General features: G+C 39.3%; 1 protein-coding gene across 4 annotated transcripts in view; it reads right to left on the bottom strand.

Annotated features, from left to right (window-relative positions):
* ATP11C (ATPase phospholipid transporting 11C (ATP11C blood group)) overlaps nt 1–23,238 on the bottom strand; it is a 189,825-nt gene that overhangs the window by 160,119 nt on the left and 6,468 nt on the right. For 3 of the 4 annotated variants that reach the window (XM_084870183.1, XM_084870184.1, XM_084870181.1), the window contains exon 2: nt 9,902–10,053. The exons of the other annotated variant lie outside the window; for it this stretch is intronic. In XM_084870183.1, the coding sequence (XP_084726309.1) occupies nt 9,902–9,952 (51 nt within the window). In that variant the 5' untranslated portion in view covers nt 9,953–10,053. The remainder of the gene's footprint in view (nt 1–9,901; nt 10,054–23,238) is intronic. 4 annotated transcript variants of the gene reach the window in all.

Below are 23,238 nucleotides of genomic sequence, written 5' to 3'. Positions count from 1 at the left end.
GTGCTGAGCCTAGTCATCAGTCTTGAAGCAAGCACTATTATTTGCTTTAATTTTTACTCCCTCATCCCTTGCTATCTTTGAATCTGGGGAATTCTACGAATGAACCTTCTTTATAATACATGCTGTATATTATTTGGTTTGAAGAAGCCTTGAGTTTATATGAAGTAAAGCAATGTTCTTTTTCAAAGCTCTCAGTTCTTAAAATATCAGAACCTGAAAAAGTATATTCAGAGTTGTCATCCCTTCAGATCATAGCTCAGTCACTGCTATGAAATATTAAAAAGTTAAGAAGACAAGCAAATATTTAGGGCTGCATATATTCTGGCAAAAGAAACACAGCAGAGAGGCACAAACTTATTAACAACCATTTTAGCAAGTGAATACATGCCATTTTAAGCATGTCACCTTCATATACTTGTCTCCTAATTAAAATAACAGTTAAAAGGAGATACCAAAAATAATAATAACTAGAGGCCCAATGTACAAAGATTCATACAAGAATGGGCCTTCCTTCTCCTGGCTGCTGTCACTGCCTTTGCTCTGGCAGGAGCAGCCTTTCCACTCTGGCCTGGAGCCACCTTTCCACTCTAGCCTGGAGTGGCCTTTCTGCCTTCCCATGCTGCCCTGAGGCCTGGAGCAGCTGGGGTGGTGCGGAATGCCTGTCCCCAGCCGTTTGGAGCCTGTGTATGCAAATTAACCCACCATCTTTGTTGGGTTACTTTGAATACTCACTCCTGATTGACAGGTGGGTATAGTGAAGGTATGGTCAATTAGCATGTTACTCTTTTATTAGGTAGATTATAATGGAGAAGGTCTCAACTCAAGAAATATGTTATATGGAATTTCATATTTAAAAAACAATCTTGCCCTAGCTGGTTTGGCTCAGAAGATAGAGCGTTAGCCTGTGGACTGAAGGGTCCCAGGTTTGATACCAGTCAAGGGCACATGCCTAGGTTGTGGGCTAGGTCTCTGGTAGGGGGCGTGCAGGAGGCAGCCAATCAAGGACTCTCATCATTAATGTTTCTATCTCTCTATCCCTCTCCCTTCCTCTCCGAAAGCAATAAAAATATATTAAAAACAACAATCTATTGGGCTACACTTAATGACTTGTTTCCAAAGAGCACAGTATGGAAAGGAGGAAAAACATTAACTTTACAGTGGAAGAATCTGGTAAACACTAGCATAGACAGGTGATTAAGATCAATACCACAATAATTACATCATATTGACAATACACACTCTTGATATGGTGTGGTAAAAATGGCAATTCACTTCTCTGGCATTCCTCCTGAAAATCAATAGCCTCAAGCTAAATAATCATGAGAAAAGTAGACATATCCCAATTGAGGCACATTCTACAAAATACCTGACCAATATTTCTCAACACTGTCAACATCATCTAAACCAAGGAAAGTCTGAGAAACTGCCCAGCCAGCATGGCTCAGAGGTTGAGTATCAACCTATGAACTAGAAGGTCACAGTTTGATTCCTGTTCAGAGAATTAGACCAGATTACAGGCTCTATCCTCAAGTGTGGGGAGTGCAGTATCAATGATTCTCTCTCATCATTAATGTTTCTCTCTCTCCCTCTCCCTTCCACTCTGAAATCAACAAACATGTATTTAAAAAAAAAAAAAAAAGAAAAGAAACTGTCACAGCCAAGAGGAGTCTAAGGAGATAATAAAGTATCTTGAATAGGATTCTGAAACAGAGAAATTACATAATTGAAAAACAGAAGAAATCAGAAAAATCAGAATAAACTGTGGACTTTAATCATATACTGTATCAATATTGGTTCACTGATTCTGACAAATGTACATAAGAGTGTAAGATGTTAATCATATGGGAAACTGTGTGGGGGGTATATGAAAACCCTCTGTGCTACCTTTGGACATTTTTGTGGGAAGGCCTGGGGTAGGACGGGTGTGGGTGGAGAAAGGCAAAAGGGTGAAAATGGGGGACATCTGTCATACTGTGAACAACAAAAATACTCTGAAATAAGAGTTTTAAAGCATTTAAAATTTCTTATGTTTCACTTGTTTGGGCATATCTTATACACCGAAAGGTTGTATTCCTAGTTGAGGCACATGCTCAGATTGCAGGCTCAATCCCCAGTGGGGGCATGTAAGAGGCGTGCAGGAGACAGCCAATGTATGTTTCACTCTCACATGGATGATATTCTCTCTCTCTCTCTCTCTCTCTCTCTCTCTCTCTCTCTCTCTCTCTCTCTCTCTCTCTTTCTCTCTCTCTCTCTCCGTCCCTCCGTCCCTCCCTCCCTCCCTCCCTCCCTCCCTCCCTCCCTCCCCCCTCCCTCCCTTCCTCCCTCTCTCCCTTCCTCTCTTCCTCCCTCTCTCCCTCCCTGTCTCCCTCCCCCATTCCTTTCTCTGTAAAAATCAACTTTAAAGGTGTTTTTAGAAATTGTTTTTTGGATATCTCCCTTCTCCATTCAAACCAAGTATCAGAAAGAGACTCAGTGAGGCTTGGCCATGTGTTCTGTGAGCAAGAAACCTGCTATTAATTCCCTATGGATCACCTAATAGTCACCGGGAGGGAATGCCTTTATCAAAATAGTTCCATGAATCAAACATGGAGAAAATTTAAAATCAATGGCAAAATTGGGGATGAGTGACCTTTAACAATGCAGTCAATCCACCAGCAAAAACAGATTGATGGTGTAGCACAGCCCTGGAATCTAAACATAGAGAAGAACATGTGCAACTAAACCTTGGTAATGCTTCAAAACGCTTTTGATAGAAATCTGGAAACTACAACAATCAAGCTTTAGCAAAAAATAATTTTGACCATGTATAAAAATAATTTTAAGAATTTAAAAACAAAATGCTGCACTACTGGAATCATGGGCATTATCAGTTCTACAATAATTTCCTGGATTTGGATGGCAGAAGATAAAAGTTAGATTTAGAGGGGTAAAGGTTAAAAAAGTACTATGTAATTTTTAAAGTCCAGATCTGGGTTGACTAATCAAGTAGACCTTGTTTACATTTCAGTTGACATCTGATGATGTCTAATGATAAAAAGGGGGTGGAGTGGGAGACTGAAAAGTAGTTTATTACCAACTGTTGGTCAGAAACAATGTACTTGGTTTTGAAAGGTTTAAACTGGGTCAACCTTCAGTCAATATTTTTATAGAACATATCTGGAGGGTTTGTTACAAAATAGATAGCCAGGCCCCATCCCCAGAGTTGCTGATGCAATAGGTCTGTATCAGGGGCCAGACCAAATGATTTTGTGGGCCTTACTAGGCCTGCTGGCCAGACGTTCCCCACTCCTGATCTAAATTTTTCAGGTAAGGTCCTAGATTCAAGCATGTTAAAACCAACACTGTGCTAGGGCAGACCTCATAACAACTCAGAAGGACATTTCTTGCTCACAGACTTCATTCAGATCTTTATTCACATGGCAGCTATCCAGAGAAACCTTCCTTTCTTCCACCACCTGATACTTCGTAGGCTCCTTCGCTGCTTTATTTTCCCTTTATTACTCATCACTAGCATACACGATATTACAATTATTTATTTTGTTGTCTGTCTGTCTACTGGTTGTCTATCCAAACCTGGTCTTCCTTTCTTCCTGAGCAACTGGCTTTTCAGCTAGAGACTACATTTCCCTGTCTGCCTTGTGGCTAAGGAGAACCACATGACTAACATTTCTCCAGAGGTATGTGTGTAACACTGATGTGTGCAATACTGATATGTGAAAATTTCTGATCATTTTTCTAAAGAAGTTTGCCCTGTAACACATTTTCCTTCTAGCTGTCTGGAACTTGAAAACCAAATGCTGAGGAAGGCAGAATTGCCTCACTAGCCTGAGATCCTGAATGACCTCATGGACTAGAGAACTGGCTCCTTGCCTTAGGTTAGTATATGCCACAGAAACAAACATTTACCTTTTACTGGCCACTGTATTTTGGAACTCTTTGTAACATCAGTTTACCATTATCCAAACGACATCCTTCTGTATTAAAATATAAGATCCACCCAGCTGGCGTGGCTCAGTGGTTGAGCCAGGAGGCTATGAGCCTCCTATGAGCCAGGAGGCTATGGTTTGATTCCCAGTTGGGGCACATGCCCAGGTTTCCAGCTCAATCCCAAGTATGGGGTGTGCAGGAGGCAGCCAATCAATGATTCTCTTTTATCATTGATGTTTCTATCTCTCTCTCCCTCTCCTTTACTTGCTAAACTCAATTTAAAAAAAGCAATTAAACAATAAAATGTAAAGGTCCATGGAGACGGAAAAATTTCTCTGTTTTGCTCACCAGTGCATCCCTAGCAAGTAGAATAGTGCCTGAAACATGGTAGGATATCCAAAAAATCTTGTGAATTGATTAAGTGGGCAACTTCATGATCACCACCCTTCCACATCTCATAATCACCCTCATGGCTTTAAGAAGTTCAGATTAAGAGCTCCAAATTGCTCCCAAGACAGTGCCCCAAAATCCTATACCTCTTTCACTGCCAACTTCCCTCCTCTTCCTCCAGTGAATGTGCCCTTGAGCCTCATTGCCCTCCTTTTAGTTTTCCAGTGTGCCTGGCTCTTGTCCAACTCAGGTCCTTGAAACAATTTGGTTCCAATATCTACTCCCAACCCCTTTTGCAGACGTCCCTCATTCCTTCAGTTACCTGCTTAAGTGTCATTTACTCACATGGAACTTATTAGCTACCCTATCAAAAACAAACCCTAATTCTATTATCTGTTTCTCTTTATTTTTAACTTATAAAAATAAGTAATTGTACATTTGTTGCTTATTTTTCATTGTGAATTAGATTACAAGCTCTATAGGACACAAACCACTTCTATTTTTATTCACCACTCAGTCCACGTTGTGCTTGGCCTGTCATGAGAAGGCAATAAAGCAGTGAATAAATAAACTGCACCGAAGATGCTGAGTGTTTTTAAATATTTTGAGGTAGACATGAGTTAAAGTATACATAGCTCTCCATAAATGTAACCTTCAAATGTCCTTGACAACCAACCTGAGGATAATGTAAGTTTCTATTTATGGAGCTACATACATCAATGCCCATTCTGTCATGTCTTTACTTGTTTTCCTAGGATTATCATTCCTCCTTTCCACTATTAGTTTTTAGTTGCTAACAACAACTTCTTTCTTATTGCCAATTCTGTGACTACTGATGAAGTTAAATACCTTTGCATGTTTTGGAACCACTTACATTTCTTCTCTGAAGTACTAGTTCATGTCTTTATTTTCTATTCCGTTATTATTATTAATAACCAATATTATTAATAACCAATATTAATCCTTTATTGGTTATATATCTTTTCAGTCTGTGGCTCATCCTTTTACCTTTTTGGTGTCTTTTGATAAACAAGTTCTTAACTTTAATGTAGTTAACTTTTTAGTCTTCTTCTTTATGGTTGGTTCTTTTATGTGTCTTGTTTAAGCAATCCTTCCCTATGCCACAGCTGGAAAGCTAGTCTCCTTTGTCGTTTTTCTAAAGGTTTTAAAGTTTGGAAATTTATTTTTTGAGCCTCGTTTTTTAGGTCTATGAAATGCAGGGGTTAATAGGTGTTTTCTAACAATAATTTACTCTTTGACATTGTGACCTGAAAGTGCACTGAGGGTATGTGTGGATATTTTCAGATTCCAGTGTTTAGTAATGTCCCCCACTATGAAGTTTCAGATTCATTCCTACTTTACTTCTCTTTCTCTCATTTCCCCAGCCTCTTCCTTCCTGTTTTTATTTATTTTTATTTTTTTAGAAAAGTAATCAATCGGTTGAATTCTGTAACATAGATTTTCTGTGTTGAAGCAGAATTTTAAAATTGAAATTTGTATTGAGATCATTGCAGGTATGCATGCAGTTGTATGAAATAATAGAGATTCCCATGTACCCTTTACCCAGTTTCTCCCAATTGTAACATCTTGCAAAACTGTGGTATGTCACAACCAGGATATTGATATTAACAACATCCACTGATCTTATTCATAGTTCTTCTGTTATACTTGTACTCATTTGTGTTTGTGTTTAGTTGTGTGCAGTTTTATCTCATGTGTAGGTTTGTATATCCACAAGGATACAAAAAGAAACAGCAATTTTAAAAAACGGTGTTTTTAAAAGTCTGTGTCACTGAGTACCCTCAGTGTTCCAGAGTGTCCAGTTTGGCTGGTGCCCACACAGTTCGAGGGCCACCTCAGATTACATAATGCTGAAGTAAATTGATGAGCTGAAATCTTGACCTGAGAGATAATGGGAACTTTGGTTATTGGGTCTGAGGTTATGGGAAGCCAGTTGGCATGCACACAAACTATAATCATTTATTTGGAATTGTATATGCCCAGATGAACCTGCATTTGAGACATCTTGGTAAAAGCTGGAATCATTCAAAATCACAGAATTGGCAATAAGAAAGAAGTCAGACAATACCAAATGTATGAGTTTCCATTGCTTTGGTTAAAAAAAAATTACAAAGCAATGGAAACTCATACATTGCTAGTGTAAGTGTATATTGGTAAAATCACTTTTGGGGAACAATTCCACCTCCTCTTGTACTTTCCAATATCTGTCATTACATGTGTCTGTCTTCCTGAGTATAAATGTTTATACCTACACACACACACACACACACACACACACACACACAAATACACACGCACACGGGGGGAGAGCCCTTTTATAAATATACACCAAAAGACACATTTTCTGGTCATAATAGAAAACAAACTTGCAAGCAACTTAAAGATCCACCAACAGAATAAGCTCTGGTATATTCCCAAAGTGAAATATTAATCAGCAGTGACAATGAATAAATTATAGCTACATAAACCTTATCAAGAATCTTAGGGATATAATCCTATATAACAAAGAGGTATTTATATGCAGATTAACTCACACCTTCACAAGATGGCTGAACCCACAAGGGAGGAGTTCCCAAAACCAGCGAGGTCTGGGGGATGAGGCTGTGCTCCCTGCCTGGGCGGGGTGTGACAGGAGACCTCAGGCCATGCCCCCCAACCAGTGGGGCTAGACGGGGGACCTCAAGGCATGGCCCTTGCCCCAGCCCAGACTGGGGGACCTCAGACCGCACTCCTGGCACTGGTGCCAGGCTGGGGGATCTCAGGCCATGCCCCTTGCCCCAGCACCAGGCCAGGGTACTTCAGGTAGTGCCCCCTGCCCAGTGGGCCTTGACGGGTGACCTTAGGCTATGCCCCCCAACTGGCAGGGCTTGACAGGGGACCTCAAGGCATGCCCCCAGCCCCAGCCTGGGCCGGGGGACCTCAGCCCCCCCCCCCCCCCCGCCCCACCTGGCGGGGCTTGACAGGGGACCTTAGGCCACACCCCCTACCCCGGTGCTGGGCCAGGAGACCTGAGACTGCGCCCCCCGCCCAGCATGCACCCGGGGACTTGAGGCTGCGCCCTCTGCCTAGTGTGCACCTGGGGACCTGAGGCTGCACCCCCCCCCACCCAGTGCCAGGCCAGGGGACCTGAGGTTGCACCCCCTGCCCAGCGGGGCTTGATGGGGGTAGGGCTGGCCAGGTCTGGGTCTCACGCGATTTAAAGGCAGGGATTTGACCCTGGATCCTGCAACACACCCTATACTCTGACCGGAGGATGATTTTCATATACGTTTTACTAATTTTCTTTCATCTCTGACACTTCTATTATAAAGAGCAAATAGCAATATGAAAATATTTCCTCTAATTAATTCCCTTTTTATGTGCACAAATTTTGTGCACTGAGCCACTAGTATTGAATAAGAAAAAACAGTGTACTATCTCTAAAGCTCAAAATAAGAAAACTCATATATTACCTAGGTTTGTATACATGTGTTAAAATTATTTTTTAAAGCAATAGAATGACTCACAGAAATAAGATTAATGGTTACAGGGTGGGGGGGGAACAGGGGAATGAGACAGGAAGTAGTACATAGGTAGAGAGAATTATATTGATAATGGTTTAATTCTCAAGTTAGGTGCAAGGGTATGCATTTTATTATTAAGCATATATTTACACATATACTTCTATATGCACTTAATATCACATTTTTAAAAGAAAGGGATTTTCCTAAGGCTATACTTCTGATTAATGGAAGTACCATAACAGAGGAGTTTCCAGTTCCATTCCTCAAAACACTTTGATGATGCTAGATTTATATTAGGAACTGAAGAAGTATTTGTTGATACAACAGGAATCTCATGACTACTTAAATTATTAATTCCAAACATGGATTTTATAAATCCATTAATATGTCTTCTGATATGGTTTTATTTTGATTACATTGCCTTCATTAGTATCTTTTATATGTCTACATTTGCATATAAGAATATTTTAATAGCACTGCTTTACATTTCAAAACAGCAATATATATTCTACTGATAATTTTCATCAAGATCTAACCTAAATTAACAAAAATTATGACTTTTTTTTACATTCTCACCTGAGGATATGTTTATTGACCTTCAGAGAGAAAAGAAGGGAGAGAGAAACATCCATTGATTGTCTCCCGTACATGTCCTGACCAGGGATTGAACCCATTCACAAACCTGCAACCTAGGTACGTGACCTGACCAGGAACGCAACCCACAAATTTTTGGGTTTATGGGATGATCCTCCAAACAACTGAGCCACCCAGCTGGGGGCAACTTTTCTTTTTAAATCTTTTTTTCCTATCACCATTTATCCCCCTATACACTCTTCTACCTCCACTTCCCCCGCCCAGCAATCACCTCACTGCTGTCCATGTCAATGAGTTCTTGCTCTCTTTTTTTCTTTTTTGCTTAAAATAGTTTTATAGAATTTCATCTCATGAAACTACTTGTTTCCTATGGCCATTATCCTTTGGTTGAGTCACTGCCTATAATAAAACATAGCAAGCACCCAATTCTGTTCCAGAATATCCTTGGCCCTCAAATATATACATATGAGTTGTCTACTTACTGCCTCCTACTATCTCATAGCAGCTGTCACTCAAGACAATCCAAGAGCTGCTTTTCTTATCTACCAGTGTGCAGTTGTGTGCATAAAAATAAATGTCTTTGAGAAATAATGACATGTGGCCACTGACAAAGACGGTGGTGGTGCTCCCCAGGAAACCTACCCATCATATTGTAGCATCACCAAAAAATGCTCTCTACCATTGGAGCTTTTAGCTAAGAGGTTAATATAACCAGAGTTGGATTTAACTCTAGAGAATACTAACAAAGGCATGGGTCTACATTTGATTCCCCATCATTCAGGTCAGTGTAAAACCAAAAAGCACAACCACTATTAAAAGCCCATAAGTAGCACGAACAGCACTTCTTAAAACTTGTCATTGTTTCCATTCAAAGTATAGATAATTTAGTTCACAAACATTACTATTAAAGAGGAAACTGAAGTTTGGGGAAGAGTACAGTCAAATGACCAACCAAACCTGAAGAGTAATGCCAAGTTTTAAAAAAAAAAAAATCCACTGCAAGACTGAAATCTAAACATGAAGTAAAAAAATTTAAGCCCTGGCGGTTTGGCTCAGTGGATAGAGCATTGGCTTGTGGACTGAAGGATCCCAGGTTTGATTCTGGCCAAGGGCACATGCCTGGGTTGCGTGCGGACTTGATCCCCAGTAGGGGGTGTGCAGGAGGCAGCCGATCAATGATTCTCTCTCATCATTGATGTTTCTATTTCACTATCCTTTTCCCTTCCTCTCTAAAATAAATAAAAATATATTTAAAAATGTTTTAATTATAAAACTGGAAAACACAAATATAGATGATCTAGAAGCCCTCATGATTCACATAAGAGGAAATTGAAGGCATAAAGAGCTGACCTTGAATTCTATACTTCTAAGCTCCCATTCACTGAATAATCTTAGACAAGCCACATGCCCTCTCTCTGTCCATTTCTTAGCTGTAAAATTATTATTAAATGGTCTAAGATCCTTACCAGTTTTAGGACTTGAGCCATAAACATCCTGTAGTAGTCCAGGCCTTTCATTTTATAGATGGGAAGGCTAGCAAACTATAGTTATTTATGGTAACGTCTTCTGTTCCTGATGTATACACACTTTAGATCTGCTCACTTGTCTTCATATGATCCTAGGACATAAGTATAATGGTTAATTTTATGCGTCATCTTGACTGGCCACACAGTGCCCAGATATTTGGTCAAACATTATTCTGGTTGTGTCTGTAAGGGTATTTCTGGATGAGATTAACATTTGAATCAGTAGTCAGAGTAAATGAGAGCACACAGATTGCCCTCCTTAAAGTGAGTAGACCTCATCCAATCAGTTGAAGCCCTAAAGAGAACAAAAAGACTGACCCTACACTGAGTAAAGGGGGAATTCCTCCTGCCTCTGAGCTGCCTTCAAGCTTAAACTAAAACACTAGTCCTCCTGGGTATGGAGCCTGCTAGCCCTCAGATGGGAACTTCCCCCATCAGCTCTCCTGGGTCTCTATTTTGCTGACTGCAGGTCTTGGGACTTGCCAGCTTCCCTAACTGTGAGAGCCATTTCCTTATTATAAGCTTCTTTACATATATACTTGAATAAATTAATTTACTTATTTATATATGTATAAGTAATAATATTAAGTACATAAAATATATATAGCTATTCACATATATACATATATACATATAACACATATATAAACACACACACACCTTATGGGTTCTGATTCTCTGGAGAACACTGACTAATATGATAAGCAAATATGTATAATAAACTAACACTTGTAGAACACTTAAAATAGTGCCAGGAACTTACCACTCTGTTGTTAGTTGTTATTATAATGGTAAGAAAGCAAACACAACTTACAACTAAAACAATTTCATAACCTGCAATATGACAATGAAGCAATGGATCAGTAATTCAATATACTGATTAGAATAATTAGTTCTACACACAAACAGCCTAAAAGAACACAAATGCCTACATTGAAGGCAATTTTTTTTATAAAGAGATAAAAAAGGAATCCCATTTCAAACTTTGATCCATATAAAAAAGATTATTTCCATTCTCATGTATTAAGAGCTTAAATGAGACACAACTATTGTTTCTGAATATCTGGTAACCAGCCAAACTACAATAAACTCACAAAAATAATAATACTACAAGTACTTACACCTTATAACATTTTTTAATTAAAAAATCACGTATTTGTAAAATATGTATATAAAAAGTTATTGAAACAACATAAAAATGTTTTAACCAGTAAATACTTCGTGTTATTTATAAAGTGAGTTCTTTTAAAGTATAATAGCAAATTCTCAAAAGAAAGTCAATGATGTAAATGAATGTGTGTCCAACAATGTTGATGCTCATAAATATAAAATTATTTATAATGACATCAGAGAATACTAAATACCTAAAAACAATGAAGAGATTTAATGTTGTATATATTACAAAACACAGCATGTGAGCATAGAGTAAATGGCTTCATTTCTAAAGAATGAGTTATTCACTGAACACAACAGTGATGTCTAAAGACTGAACAATTTGGTCCATCACTCATGATCTAAAAGTGTGTGATTATAAATGAGAAATAAGTCTAGAGATACTGGGAGAAATCAGATTTCACTCATTAAGTAAATAATTATTGAGCATATAATATATGTCAGGCATTAGCAACAGCAATAAGCAAAAATGGCCATAGTTCTTATCTTCACGAAACTTACTAGGAAGCTTGATACTAAATAAATTAGCAAACAAATATATAAATGTAAAGTCAATTATAATAAGAGTGTAAAGGAAAGGTTCGTAGTGTTATGAGAACCTGGGAACCTGGCATTGTGTGAGAGAAGGATAAGGGACCGCTTCCTTGGGAAAGTGATGAATAAGCTGAGCTGTGAGAGATGGGTAAGAGTTCTGGCAACTAACTATAACAAGAAAGATTACCAGATAAGAGAAATGGTATATACAAAGGTTCTGTGGCAGATGGAACACAAAAAGTGAGGAAAACTTTTTCAGAAATAGAAAAATCCATCCTAAAATCCACATAGAATCTCTAGGGATCCTGAATAGTAAAAATAATCCTGAAAAAGAACAAAGTTGGGCTTCATACTTTCTGAATTCATAACATATTGCAAAGGTAGTACTACCATAAATATAGTCATATAGATCAATGGAATAGAATAAAGAGCCCTGAAATAAACTCTCACATAATGGTCAAATAATCTTTGACAAGGGTGCCAAGGCTACTCAATGAGGAAAAGAAAGTCTTTCCAAGATATGAGAAAATATGACATGCAAAGAATGAAGTTGGACCCTTAATTTACATGGTAAACAAATTAAATGCAAAATGGACCAAAGACCAAAATGTAAGACCTAAAAAGATTAAAAAAAAAAAAATACTAAAAGAAAACATAAGGGGAAAGTTTCATGACACCGAATTGGCAATGATTTCTAAAAGTATACACTTATTATGTAAGCAGGATAACTAAATAACTAGTCATTTAATATTATACAAAGCAATGTCATGAAATATTACCTCCCAATGTTTATTCCATCCCAGTTCCTGCCTTATTTTTCCTGCACCAAACCAGAAGACTGAAGACCATCATCACTAGAGTAACGAATTTCAGAAAAGAGCATTTATGGGAAGATTCCTATAGCTACTGTTGTGGAGACAGAAAGCCACCTGATGTCTACCTTTTTAGGGCTACCTTTTTAAAGTATAACTCTCACCACAGCAAACACAAAGCATTGAAGATCAAGATTTTGGTCTTTCTGCTTGCTGGAATCTAAGCCCTCTAAGTCAACTGGTTCCCCTGCTGTAAGTGCCATAAACAATAACTCTACCCAACTGCTCGGGTAATTGCCTCCATCTGTAATGAGGTTGCCCATTCCTTCAAAACCCATGAATGTCAGTCCTTTGGTTTCCCTACCACCCAGTTCACAAGCTGCCTCCTCTATAAACCTCGCCCCCAGCCACTTGGACCAGAGTGAGAATGCCCTCTTCTTACTGTGAGTGCCTTCAAAAGGATAGCACTGATAACCTGTCGCCTTGTGAGGAGGTTGTTCCCGTGTGTCCTCCTCTGTCTATAATACAATAGATTGAAAGCTACTGGAAAGCAGGGTTGCGCCTTATACACCTCTACAGCAACAAGTTAAGCATGAATGTTCAAAGGAAGCTTGTAACTCACATGAATTTTTTCAGAAAAGAAGCCAAAGTAACTTGTGCACTATAATATAGATCCCTTAATCCATACTTCTGCAAACTGCATTAATTGTGAAGCTTAAAGAACACCCCCACTGCTTAAACAACAGGTGTAGCTTACCTAATCTATTCTACCCAGTTGTTACTTATTTTTGACAGTTCCCTCCTGGCTTGCGCTCCCTGTTGATCTGTAGGATTACTGCACCTTCAGTATAATTTCCCAATTTATTTCTCACCCAAGTCATAAAATAATTTTAATTCCCCCTTTTAACAACAGTGAAAAGGCTGGCACATTTTAACCAGGGTGATATCCCTGGTGGTTTCCATGAAGATAAAACTAAAAAAATAAAATAAAAAAAAAATCCTGGAATAAAACACTATAAGTATTGCTGTGAAATTCATTTATTAGTCCAAGAATTTTTTTTTTCCTTTTGGCAGTTTTTCCTTGACTAAATACTCTTCTCTTTGGAATTGTGTTTCACAAAGGGATTTTAAAATCAGCTGCCTATGAGCTATCAGTCAGCCTTGTATAGAATAAGATGAAGAAATTATAAAAATAAATGTTGAAACTATTGGTAAATGCATGGAACAAGGAGTGCTGAAGCAAGTATCAAAAAGTCCAAAAGTCAGAACAAATGAAAATATACGAACTTATTAATGTTCCAGAGAGGAAACCAGCAAGTGTTGACGCTAAACTGGCAGAAACATCAATACTTCCTGGCTCCCCCACTGGGTGCATCTATGTACCACAGGCAGGCTGCTCTTATGCTTCAGTGACAAATGGTAAAAGTGTTCGACAACCTGAAAAGGAATAACCTATGACCCAGAAGCATGGCTGTGTGCAACAATGAAAAGAAGGTAGTGATTGCTGAAATTCTCAATCTCAGCTCTGCTGATTAACTTAATGACCGTGGGCAAGTCATTTCCCCTCAAGGAATAATACCAGTGTTTCATAAGATTAGTGTGCAGGAGAGAGTTAACATAGCAGGTCTGAGACAGCTATTCTTAAAAAGCCCTATTTGCAAGGATGGTAACCAGCTGGTGCCTTGGGACTAGGATTTTGGGAAGGTTCCCAACACCTTGATAACAGTAGCTCACCGTGCATCAACTGTACAAACAATACGGTTTATGCCAAATACCTGTTTTCCTTCTAGATGTCTAGAAATTTGACACATACCAGACATAGGGTATCTTTGTAACTAACTACAAATAAAAACCCTGGGTTCCAAGTTTCTAATGAGCTTCCTTGGTAGACAGCATGTCACACAGGTGTCACAACTCATTGGTAGAGAAATTGGGCACAACCTGTGCAACTTCAGTGGAACAGGACTGTTTGAAGCTGCACCTGGTTTCCTCCCAACTTGTTTTTTACCCTTTGCTAACTTTACTTTCTGTCCTTTGGGTATAATAAATCATAGTTGTGAGGCTGAGTCCTGTGAGTTGCGCCAGTAAACCTGAGATTGGTTTGTGGGACCTGACACACTTGGCAATGTTGAATAGTCTGCCAAACATCTTTCCAACAACCTTGTGAACTAGGTATTACTATGTTAATTCTACAGATAGAGAAAGTAAAGTTCCAAGAGGTGTACAGTATATACAGAAAATAAATATTGCAGTGTTTATTGTATATGAGCATTTGAAAATTTTAGTGAACTACAGAACTCTCTGCAGTGCTTGCTAAAAATGCAGTTACCTGGGACCTATCACATGAACTTTGGATTCAGTTGGCATGAGGCCCAAAAACCTGTATTTATAATAAACGCCCCAGATAATTCTTATGCAAGTAGTCCAAGAACCACATCTTGAGACACACTTTGATGTATATGAACTACAACCCCCAAATTTCAAAGCTGGGTAGTAAATGGCAGAAGTAGGATTTGCACTAACTCTTTTTTTTTTAACAAGGTTGAGGCTCTTTTCATAACAAAACTGCCTCCAAATATCTCAAACTCTTCAGTTCCACCGGTTTAACCTGCCTTCTCCCTATCGATATCCACCGAGATGATGGCAGCTGGGTACAAACAGAGGAAAGTATCATAAATTTCCAGCACCAAATACTAAATGGTATCCTGAGTCAAAATAATGCACACTTACCATGGAAATTCAAAAGATAAACAGCTCTTGGAGAGTAACACTGTAGCTTTGGTTTTCAAAAAGGATTTGATGTGTGGCTGGCAACAGAAAATATAAGCTTATGCATGGATTTAACAAAAAGAATATGGATTTCTTGACAATTTTAGAAGTTGAAGACAGTAAGTTAATTATAGTTTTCCATGAAGGATCAAGAAAGGGGGGGGATGGCCAAAACCGGTTTGGCTCAATGGACAGAGCGTCGGCCTGTGGACTGAAAGGTCCCGGGTTCAATTCCGGTCAAGGGCATGTACCCTGGTTGCGGGCACATCCCCAGTAGAGGGTGTGCAAGAGGCAGCTGATCGAAGATTCTCTCTCATTGATGTTTCTAACTCTCTATCCTTCTCTCTTCCTCTTTGTAAAAAGTCAATAAAATATATTAAAAGAAAAAAAAAGAAAGAAAGGGGGGGATGCTCAAGACTATTTAGTACTGGAGACAGGCTGTCCCCATAGCCAGAAGTCAGGTTCTGGGAAACTGATATTTGCTGGGAGGCGGGGGAAGATGCTGCCTCCCCCACCACAGGCACCACTGGAATGGCTAGCCAGACAGAGATAGAAAAAGCAATGGCTCAGCCTACGGAGCCTCGAGTACCTGGGGCTAAGAGAGGCAGCTGGGGTATAGAGCTAGGAGCCAGAAGCTGAGACTCATCTGAGAGAGTGGCATGAGCAGTCCATCATTGTTATCCTGACTAGGAAGTTTACCCAACCTATGCCTACAAAAGGGACAATATGGCTGTACTCAGGGCCAGCTGAAGGGTCTGATTGGCACACTGAGCAGTGAATCAAAGGGACTCTTTATTTTATGAAGGAACTTGGGTAGAGAGCAGGATTGGTGCTGGACAGTAGGATCTGGGAAAGAAGATCAATCCTTCCCACCTAGAGCAGAGAAGGCGCCCCTTCCCCCTCCTGCAGAAACACTGGTTCTGCCCCACCATGCAACAAATGAGACAAGGGGGAATGGCTCTGGGCTGGAAATCTGTGCCCCTACGACTGTGCCTGGCAGTGTGTGTGTGTGTGGGGGGAGGGGACTTAAACATCTGGCCTGGTCGGAGGCCCTGACCAGGGGTGATGGCAGTGCTCAAAGATCAGATTGTTAAACTGAAAGATTGGAGTCCTAAACTGGGCTGATTTAAAAAAATTTTATTATTGCCGAAACCGGTTTGGCTCAGCGGTAGAGCATCAGTCTGTGGACTGAAAGGTCCCAGGTTCGATTCCGGTCAAGGGCATGTACGTTGGTTGCGGGCACATCCCCAGTAGGGGGTGTGCAAGAGGCAGCTGGTCGATGTTTCTCTCTCATCGACGTTTCTAGCTCTCTATCTCTCTCCCTTCCTCTCTGTAAAATAAATAAATAAAAATATATTTTAAAAAATTTTTATTATCTCCTCCTGCTTGAGGTAGCAGTGAGAGGGGTGCCAGCAAGCCATGCATTTGAAGAAAAGGAAATATTACCCCCACCTCCTACTAGCTACATGAACCACGCCCAATGCAAATCTGTTGAAAAGGCCAAAATCCAGGCAGCCCCAGAGTCCCAGAGCCCAGTTCCATGGAGGAAGGGAGACAGCTTAGAACAGGAACATTCAAAGTCCAAGATCCGAGGCAGACCTACCGTGGGAGAAAGGAAGGTGACGCCCACCAGACTACTTTGGTCTCTGGCCACCTGTGCTTCAGTCAGGTTGCCCAGGAACAGGCAGAGACAGTAACTAACATTGGCTTGCACCAGAGATACTCCCAGGATGCCCAGACCTACAAGCCAAGGGGTGAACTTCAACAACATCAGAGCAAAATCCAGAGAGCTTCACAAATGAGAGGGAGAAGAAAGGAAGGAAGGAAGGGATAGAGCACCTATTTGAAGAAATAACAGAAAAATTCCATAACCTGGTGAAGGGAAAAAAATCATACCAGTTCAGGAAGCACAAAGAGCCCCAATCAAGATGAACCTAAAAAGATCCATACCATGACACATCAAAACATAAAATAAAGACAAAGCAAGAATCTAAAGGGAGCAAGAAACAAACAGAAAGTTATCTATAACGGACCTCCCATAAGGCTATCAGCTGATCTTTCAACAGAAAAATCATGTATTTGCAAAGATATATGCACCGCTATGCTCACTGCAGCAATATTTATGGTGGCCAAGACATGGAAACAATCAAACTATCCCGTGATAGAGGACTGGATAAAGAAGATGTAGTACATATACACAATGGAATACTATTCAGTCATAAGAAAGGACAAAATAGCACTACTTTTAACAATATGGATGGACCTTGAGAACATTATGCTAAGTGAAAAAACTCAGTCAGAAAAAGCTAAGAACTATATGATTTCATACATATGTGGGGTATAAAAATGAAACTCATGAACACAAATAGCAGTAAGGTGATTGCCAGAGGAGACGGGGTAGGGAGTAGAGGGTCTTAATATAAGGTGACGAGAAGATTTGACTTTAAGTGGTAGGCACATGGTGCAATACACAGATTTTGTAACACTGAAACCTATATGTTTATGTTAACCAATGTCAGCGCAATCAATTTAATAAATTAATATTTTTTTAAAAAAAGAAAAAAAAATCTTGCAAATAGAAATGATAAAAAGCGGGAGTAGCAATACTTTTATCTGACAAAATAGACTTCAAAACAAAGACCAAAAAAGACAAAAAAGGTCACTATATAATACTAAAGGAATCAATACAAGAGGATATAAACCTAGCAGACATGTATGCACCCAATATATGAGCACCTAAATATATGGGGGGGGGAATCTCTTGGAGGACTATAAGGGAGAGAGATCGATAGCAATACCATCATGGTAGGGGACTTTAACACCCCACTACATCTCTGGAAAGATATTCCAGTCAAAAAATAAAAATAAAAAAGGAAACAGTCACCTTAAATGACACACTACATCAGATGGATTTAGTTGAAATTTACACAACATCTCCCCACAAATTTTAAGAATATACATTCTTCTCAAGCATGCATAGATCATTCTCAAAATCAGACCACATGTTATCATACAAACTAATTTTCTACAAGTTCAAGACTAAAATCATATCAAGCATCTTTTCAGATCACAATGCATGAAACTAGAAATCACCTATAATAAAAGAAACTGAAAAACATTCAAAGACATGAAAGCTAAGTAGCAAGTTATTAAACAATGAATGGGTTACCAATGACATCAAGGAAGAAATACAGAACAACCATCATTCAGAATGGCCTGAAATCTGGTTGAATAGAAGCCCTACAACTAGAGAAGTAAAGAAGAGAGCACAATGACACTGGCAGGAGGGGCAGATTCACAACAGGGCTGGTCCGATACCCACATGTGGCTTTTTTTTTTTTTTAATTGGAAAGGATATCTCAGCTGCGAAGGTTTCCCTAGAGGAGCAAGAGATCTCAGCCCCACACCAGACCCCTCAGCCCAGGTTTCTGGGGCTGAGGAGAGAAGTCCCCATAACTTCGGGCTGTAAAAACCAGTGGGGATTGTGCCTAAGTGAAACGGAGGCTACCAGATTTGCAGCAGTTCCCTGTAAAGATCCAGTACACAGAAATCCTCCCTCTGATCTCCTTCACCAGGGCAGATTCATAGGGGGAACCCAGGAATATAAGGAGAAGAACTGGATTAGCTGGAACTGGGGCAAGAACTTGGGAGTGACTTTCTGGCAGACAGGGGTCTTCACAGGGTTCACTGTTTCCATGCTAAGACCCTCCCCTGTTACAGAGCTGACTGGCAGGAGCCATATCTGAAGCTATAGTAACTGGCCAAAAATTGTTCAGTCCACCCTGTTGATTCCCTAAGACCTTGCCCCACCCAATTTTCCGCCCAACCTAAGCTGTTTGCAGCACATTTTCCATTTGAATGACCTGTCCTAGTTTAGGCTTTAGACTTTCCTAAAATCTCTCAAATAAGCAACAGCTTACCCCATACCTATCAAGAAGCCCAAGGTCCCACACTAGCAGCAACCAGCCTTGCTTCACAGCTTGGCATTTCCTGGGCAATTTCAAGCCCAAAAGAAGTAGCAGTCATTAGAAGATCATTCTGTAGCTCCTGTCGGGTGGGCCGGAGGCAGTACAACTTCCGGGAGGCCCCAGGGCCAGTGCACCTATTAGACACCTTGAAAATCATACCAGACTACAGTGCCACATATCAACGAGTGACATGCTCAAGAGTAAGACTTGGTGAGCACCAAAGCCCCACTGAAGCAAGTCTGCTCTTTAGGGGTGTCTCCTGCACAACAACTATTCCACTATAGTTGCAGTTGGTCCTCACAACCAATTGGCTTGGAGGTAATTCCTCCCAGTGATACCAACAGCAATCAAAGCTCAACTAGAAGGCTGTGCACAGCTGTGCACATATAGAGTGCCCAGCTCAGGTGACTGGGGAGGCTGAGCCATTGGGCCCTACAGGACACCTACTACACAAAACCATACTACCAATCCCAGGAGACATAACAGCTAAACCTAACATATAGAAACAAACACAGGGAAGCAGCCAAAAATGTTGAGACAAAGAAACATGTCAAAAATGAAGTAACAGAAGAAATCTCCAGAAAAAGAAATGGAAACAAACAAAGTACTAGATAAAGGGTTCAAAACAATGCTTATAATGATGTTCAAGGATCTTAATGAGGACTTCAATGGACTTAGTGACAATTTCCATAATCTTGATGAGAACATCAAAGACATGAAAAAGGACCAGTCAGAAATAACTGAAATAAATAATAGCTTACATGTATTCAACAGTAGAATAAAGGATGCTGAAAATCATATCAGCAATTTGAAATATGAGGAAGCAAAAAACACCTAATCGAAAGAGCAAAAATAAAAATATGAAGATAGTGTAAGGAGCCTCTGGGACATATTCGCATTAATGGGTGCCAGAAGGAGAAGAAAGAGCGTAAGATATTGAAAATTTATTTGAAGAAATAATGACAGAAAACTTCCAGTACCTGGTGAAATAAACAGGCATACAAGTCCGGGAAGCTCAGAGAGTCCCAACAAGTGGAACACAAAGGCCCATCATAATTAAAATGCAAAAGTTTAAAAATAAAGAATCTTAAAAGCAGCAAGAGAAAAGCAGTTACTTACCTACAAGGGAACACACGTATGACTGTCACCTGATTTCTCAACAGAAATGTTAAAGTCCAGAAGGGACTGAATAGAATATTCAAAGAAATGAATAGCAAAGGCCTATAAGCAAGATTACTCTATCCAGCAAAGCTATAGTTTAGAACTGAAGGTCAGATAGTTTCACAGATAAGAAAAAGCTAAAGGAGTTAATCACCTCCAAACCAGTATTACATGAAATGTTGAAGGGTATTCTTTAATAAGAGGAAGAAGAAAAATTAAAAATATGAACAATAAAATGGAAATAAATACATATCGATCAACAATTGAATCTAAAAATCAAAGAAATGAATAAGAAATCTAATGAACAAAATAAACTGATGAATAAAATAGAACCAGAGGCATGGAAACATGGAACTGACTGATGAATCTCAGACGGAAAAGGAGCAAAGGGATGGGAAAAAATAATCAAAGAACTTATATGCATTACCTATGAACCCAAACAATAGGGAGGTGAATGCCTGGGGTGGGGCGGGAAACCTGGTGGAGGGAGGGAAAGAGGGGAAAAGGGGAAACATTTGTAAAACTTTCAACAATAAACATTTTTTTTTAAAGAGTGAAGGATAAAAAACACATGATCAGTCCTCCCCAGTGTCATCCCATGCACAGAAATGCTGCTGGTTGGAATCCCAGTCTGGGCATGTGCCCAAGTTGCAGGTTCTGTCCCTAGTCAGGGTGCTTACAAAGGAAACAGATCTATGTTTCTCTCTCACATCAAGGTTTCTCTCTCACTCTCCATTCTCCTCTCGCTCAAATCAATAAAAACATATTATTTATTTAAAATATATATTTTAGTGATTTCAGAGAGGAAGGGAGAGAAAGAGAGAGATAAAAACATCAATGATGAGAGGGAATCACTGATTGGCTGCCTTCTGCATTTTGGACTAAGCCTGCAACCCAGGCATGTTCCCTTAACCAGAATTGAACCTGGGACCCTATAGTCTGTAGGCCAACACTCTATCCACTGAGCCAAACCAGTAAGGGCAAAATATATTATTTTTTAAAAATTCATATGATGATAGGAATAAATGCAGAAAAATCTTTAAACAAAATCCAGTGCCCATTTTTGATAAAAACTCTCAGCAATATGGGAATAGAAGAATCATACCTCAACATAGTAAAGTCCACATATGACAAACCTACAGCCAACATCATATTCAATGGAAAAAAACTTAAAGCATTTCCATTAAGAACAGGATCAAGACAGGGATGTCCGCTTTCACCATTCTTATTCAACACAGTACTGTAAGTCATAGCCACAGCAGTCAGAAAAGAAGAATAAAAGGCATCTAAATTGGAAAGGAGAAAGTAAAAATGTCATTACTCACAACTGACATGATATTGCACATAGAAAACCCTAAAGACTCCACCAAAAATCTACTAGATTTAGTGGTAGGATACAAAATTAATATCCAGAAATGAATGGCATTTTTATACACCAATAATGAACTCTCAGAAAGAGAAACTAAAAAAAAATAATAACACCATTTACCAATGCAATAAAAAATAAGATATCTAGGAATAAACTTAACCAAGGAGTCAAAGACCTGTACTTGAAAAACTACAGGCCATTGGAAAAAGAAACAAAGATACAAACAAGTGGGAGCATATACAGTGTTCATGGATTGCAAGAATTAATATCATTAAGATGTCCATATTAACCAAAGCAATCTATAGATTCAACACAATCCTTATTAAAATACCAATGGCATATTTTACAGACTTAGAACAAATATTCCAAAATTTTATATGATATTTAAAAAGACCCTGAATAACCACAGCAATTCTGAGAAAAAAGAACAAAGTTAGAGGGATCACAGTACAGGATACCAAACTATACCTCAAAGCCATTTTCATAAAAACAGCCTATTACATGCACAAAAACAGGTATATAGGCCAATGGATCAAAAATGAGCCCCCAAACATCAACCTAAATCATTATGGTTAATTTATATTTGAGAAAGGAGGCAGGAGCATATAATTAAGTAATAACGGTCTTTTAATAAATGGTATTGGGAAAATTGGATAGGTGCATGCAAAATGTGAAACTAGACAACCAACTTATACCATACACAAGATAAACTCAAATGGATAAAAGATTTGTAAGTCACAAAACCATAAAAATCCTAGAAAATGGAAGCAGGAAAATCTCAGACATCTCACTTCACAGAATTTTCACTGATACATCTCCCAGGGAAAAAGAAACAAAGAAAAAAAGTAAGCAAATGGGACTATAGCAAACTAAAAAGCTTCTTTACAGCAAAAGAAATCAACCTCAAAATGAAAAAGGAACCCACTATATAGAACATATTTGCCAATGATATATCTGATAAGGGGCTGATTTCTAAAAAATATAAAGAACTCATACAACAAAATGAAGGCAAACAATCCCATTAAAAAACAGCAATATGGATAGGAGCCCTAGCCGGTTTGGCTCAGTGGCTAGAGCATTGGCTTGTGGACTGAAGGATCCCGGGTTCGATTCTAGCCAGGTTCCAGCCAGGTGCACATGCCCAGATTGCTAGCTTGATCCCCAGTAGGGGGGCATGCAGGAGGCAACCAATCAATGGTTTTCTCTCATCACTGGTGTTTTTAACTCTCTCCATTTCCCTTCCTCTCTGAAATCAATAAAAAATATATATTTTTTTAAATAGGCAAAGTATCTAAATAGACACTTCTCTAAAAAGGACATACAGATGGCCAATAGTCATATGAAAAATGCTCAAGGTCACTAATCATCAGAGAGGTGCAAATTAAAGCGACAATGAGGCATCACCGCACACCTGCCAGAATGGCTAACAGCATTAAATCAACAAGCAAAAATGTTGGAGAGGATGTGGATAAAAGGGAACCCTAGGACACT

The sequence above is a fragment of the Pipistrellus hanaki genome (genome assembly GCF_964339955.1).
Source record: "Pipistrellus hanaki genome assembly, chromosome: X".
Taxonomy (NCBI): Eukaryota; Metazoa; Chordata; class Mammalia; order Chiroptera; family Vespertilionidae; genus Pipistrellus; species Pipistrellus hanaki.
Note: the sequence above shows the minus strand (reverse complement) of the source record. Positions and strands in the feature narration are given on the sequence as shown.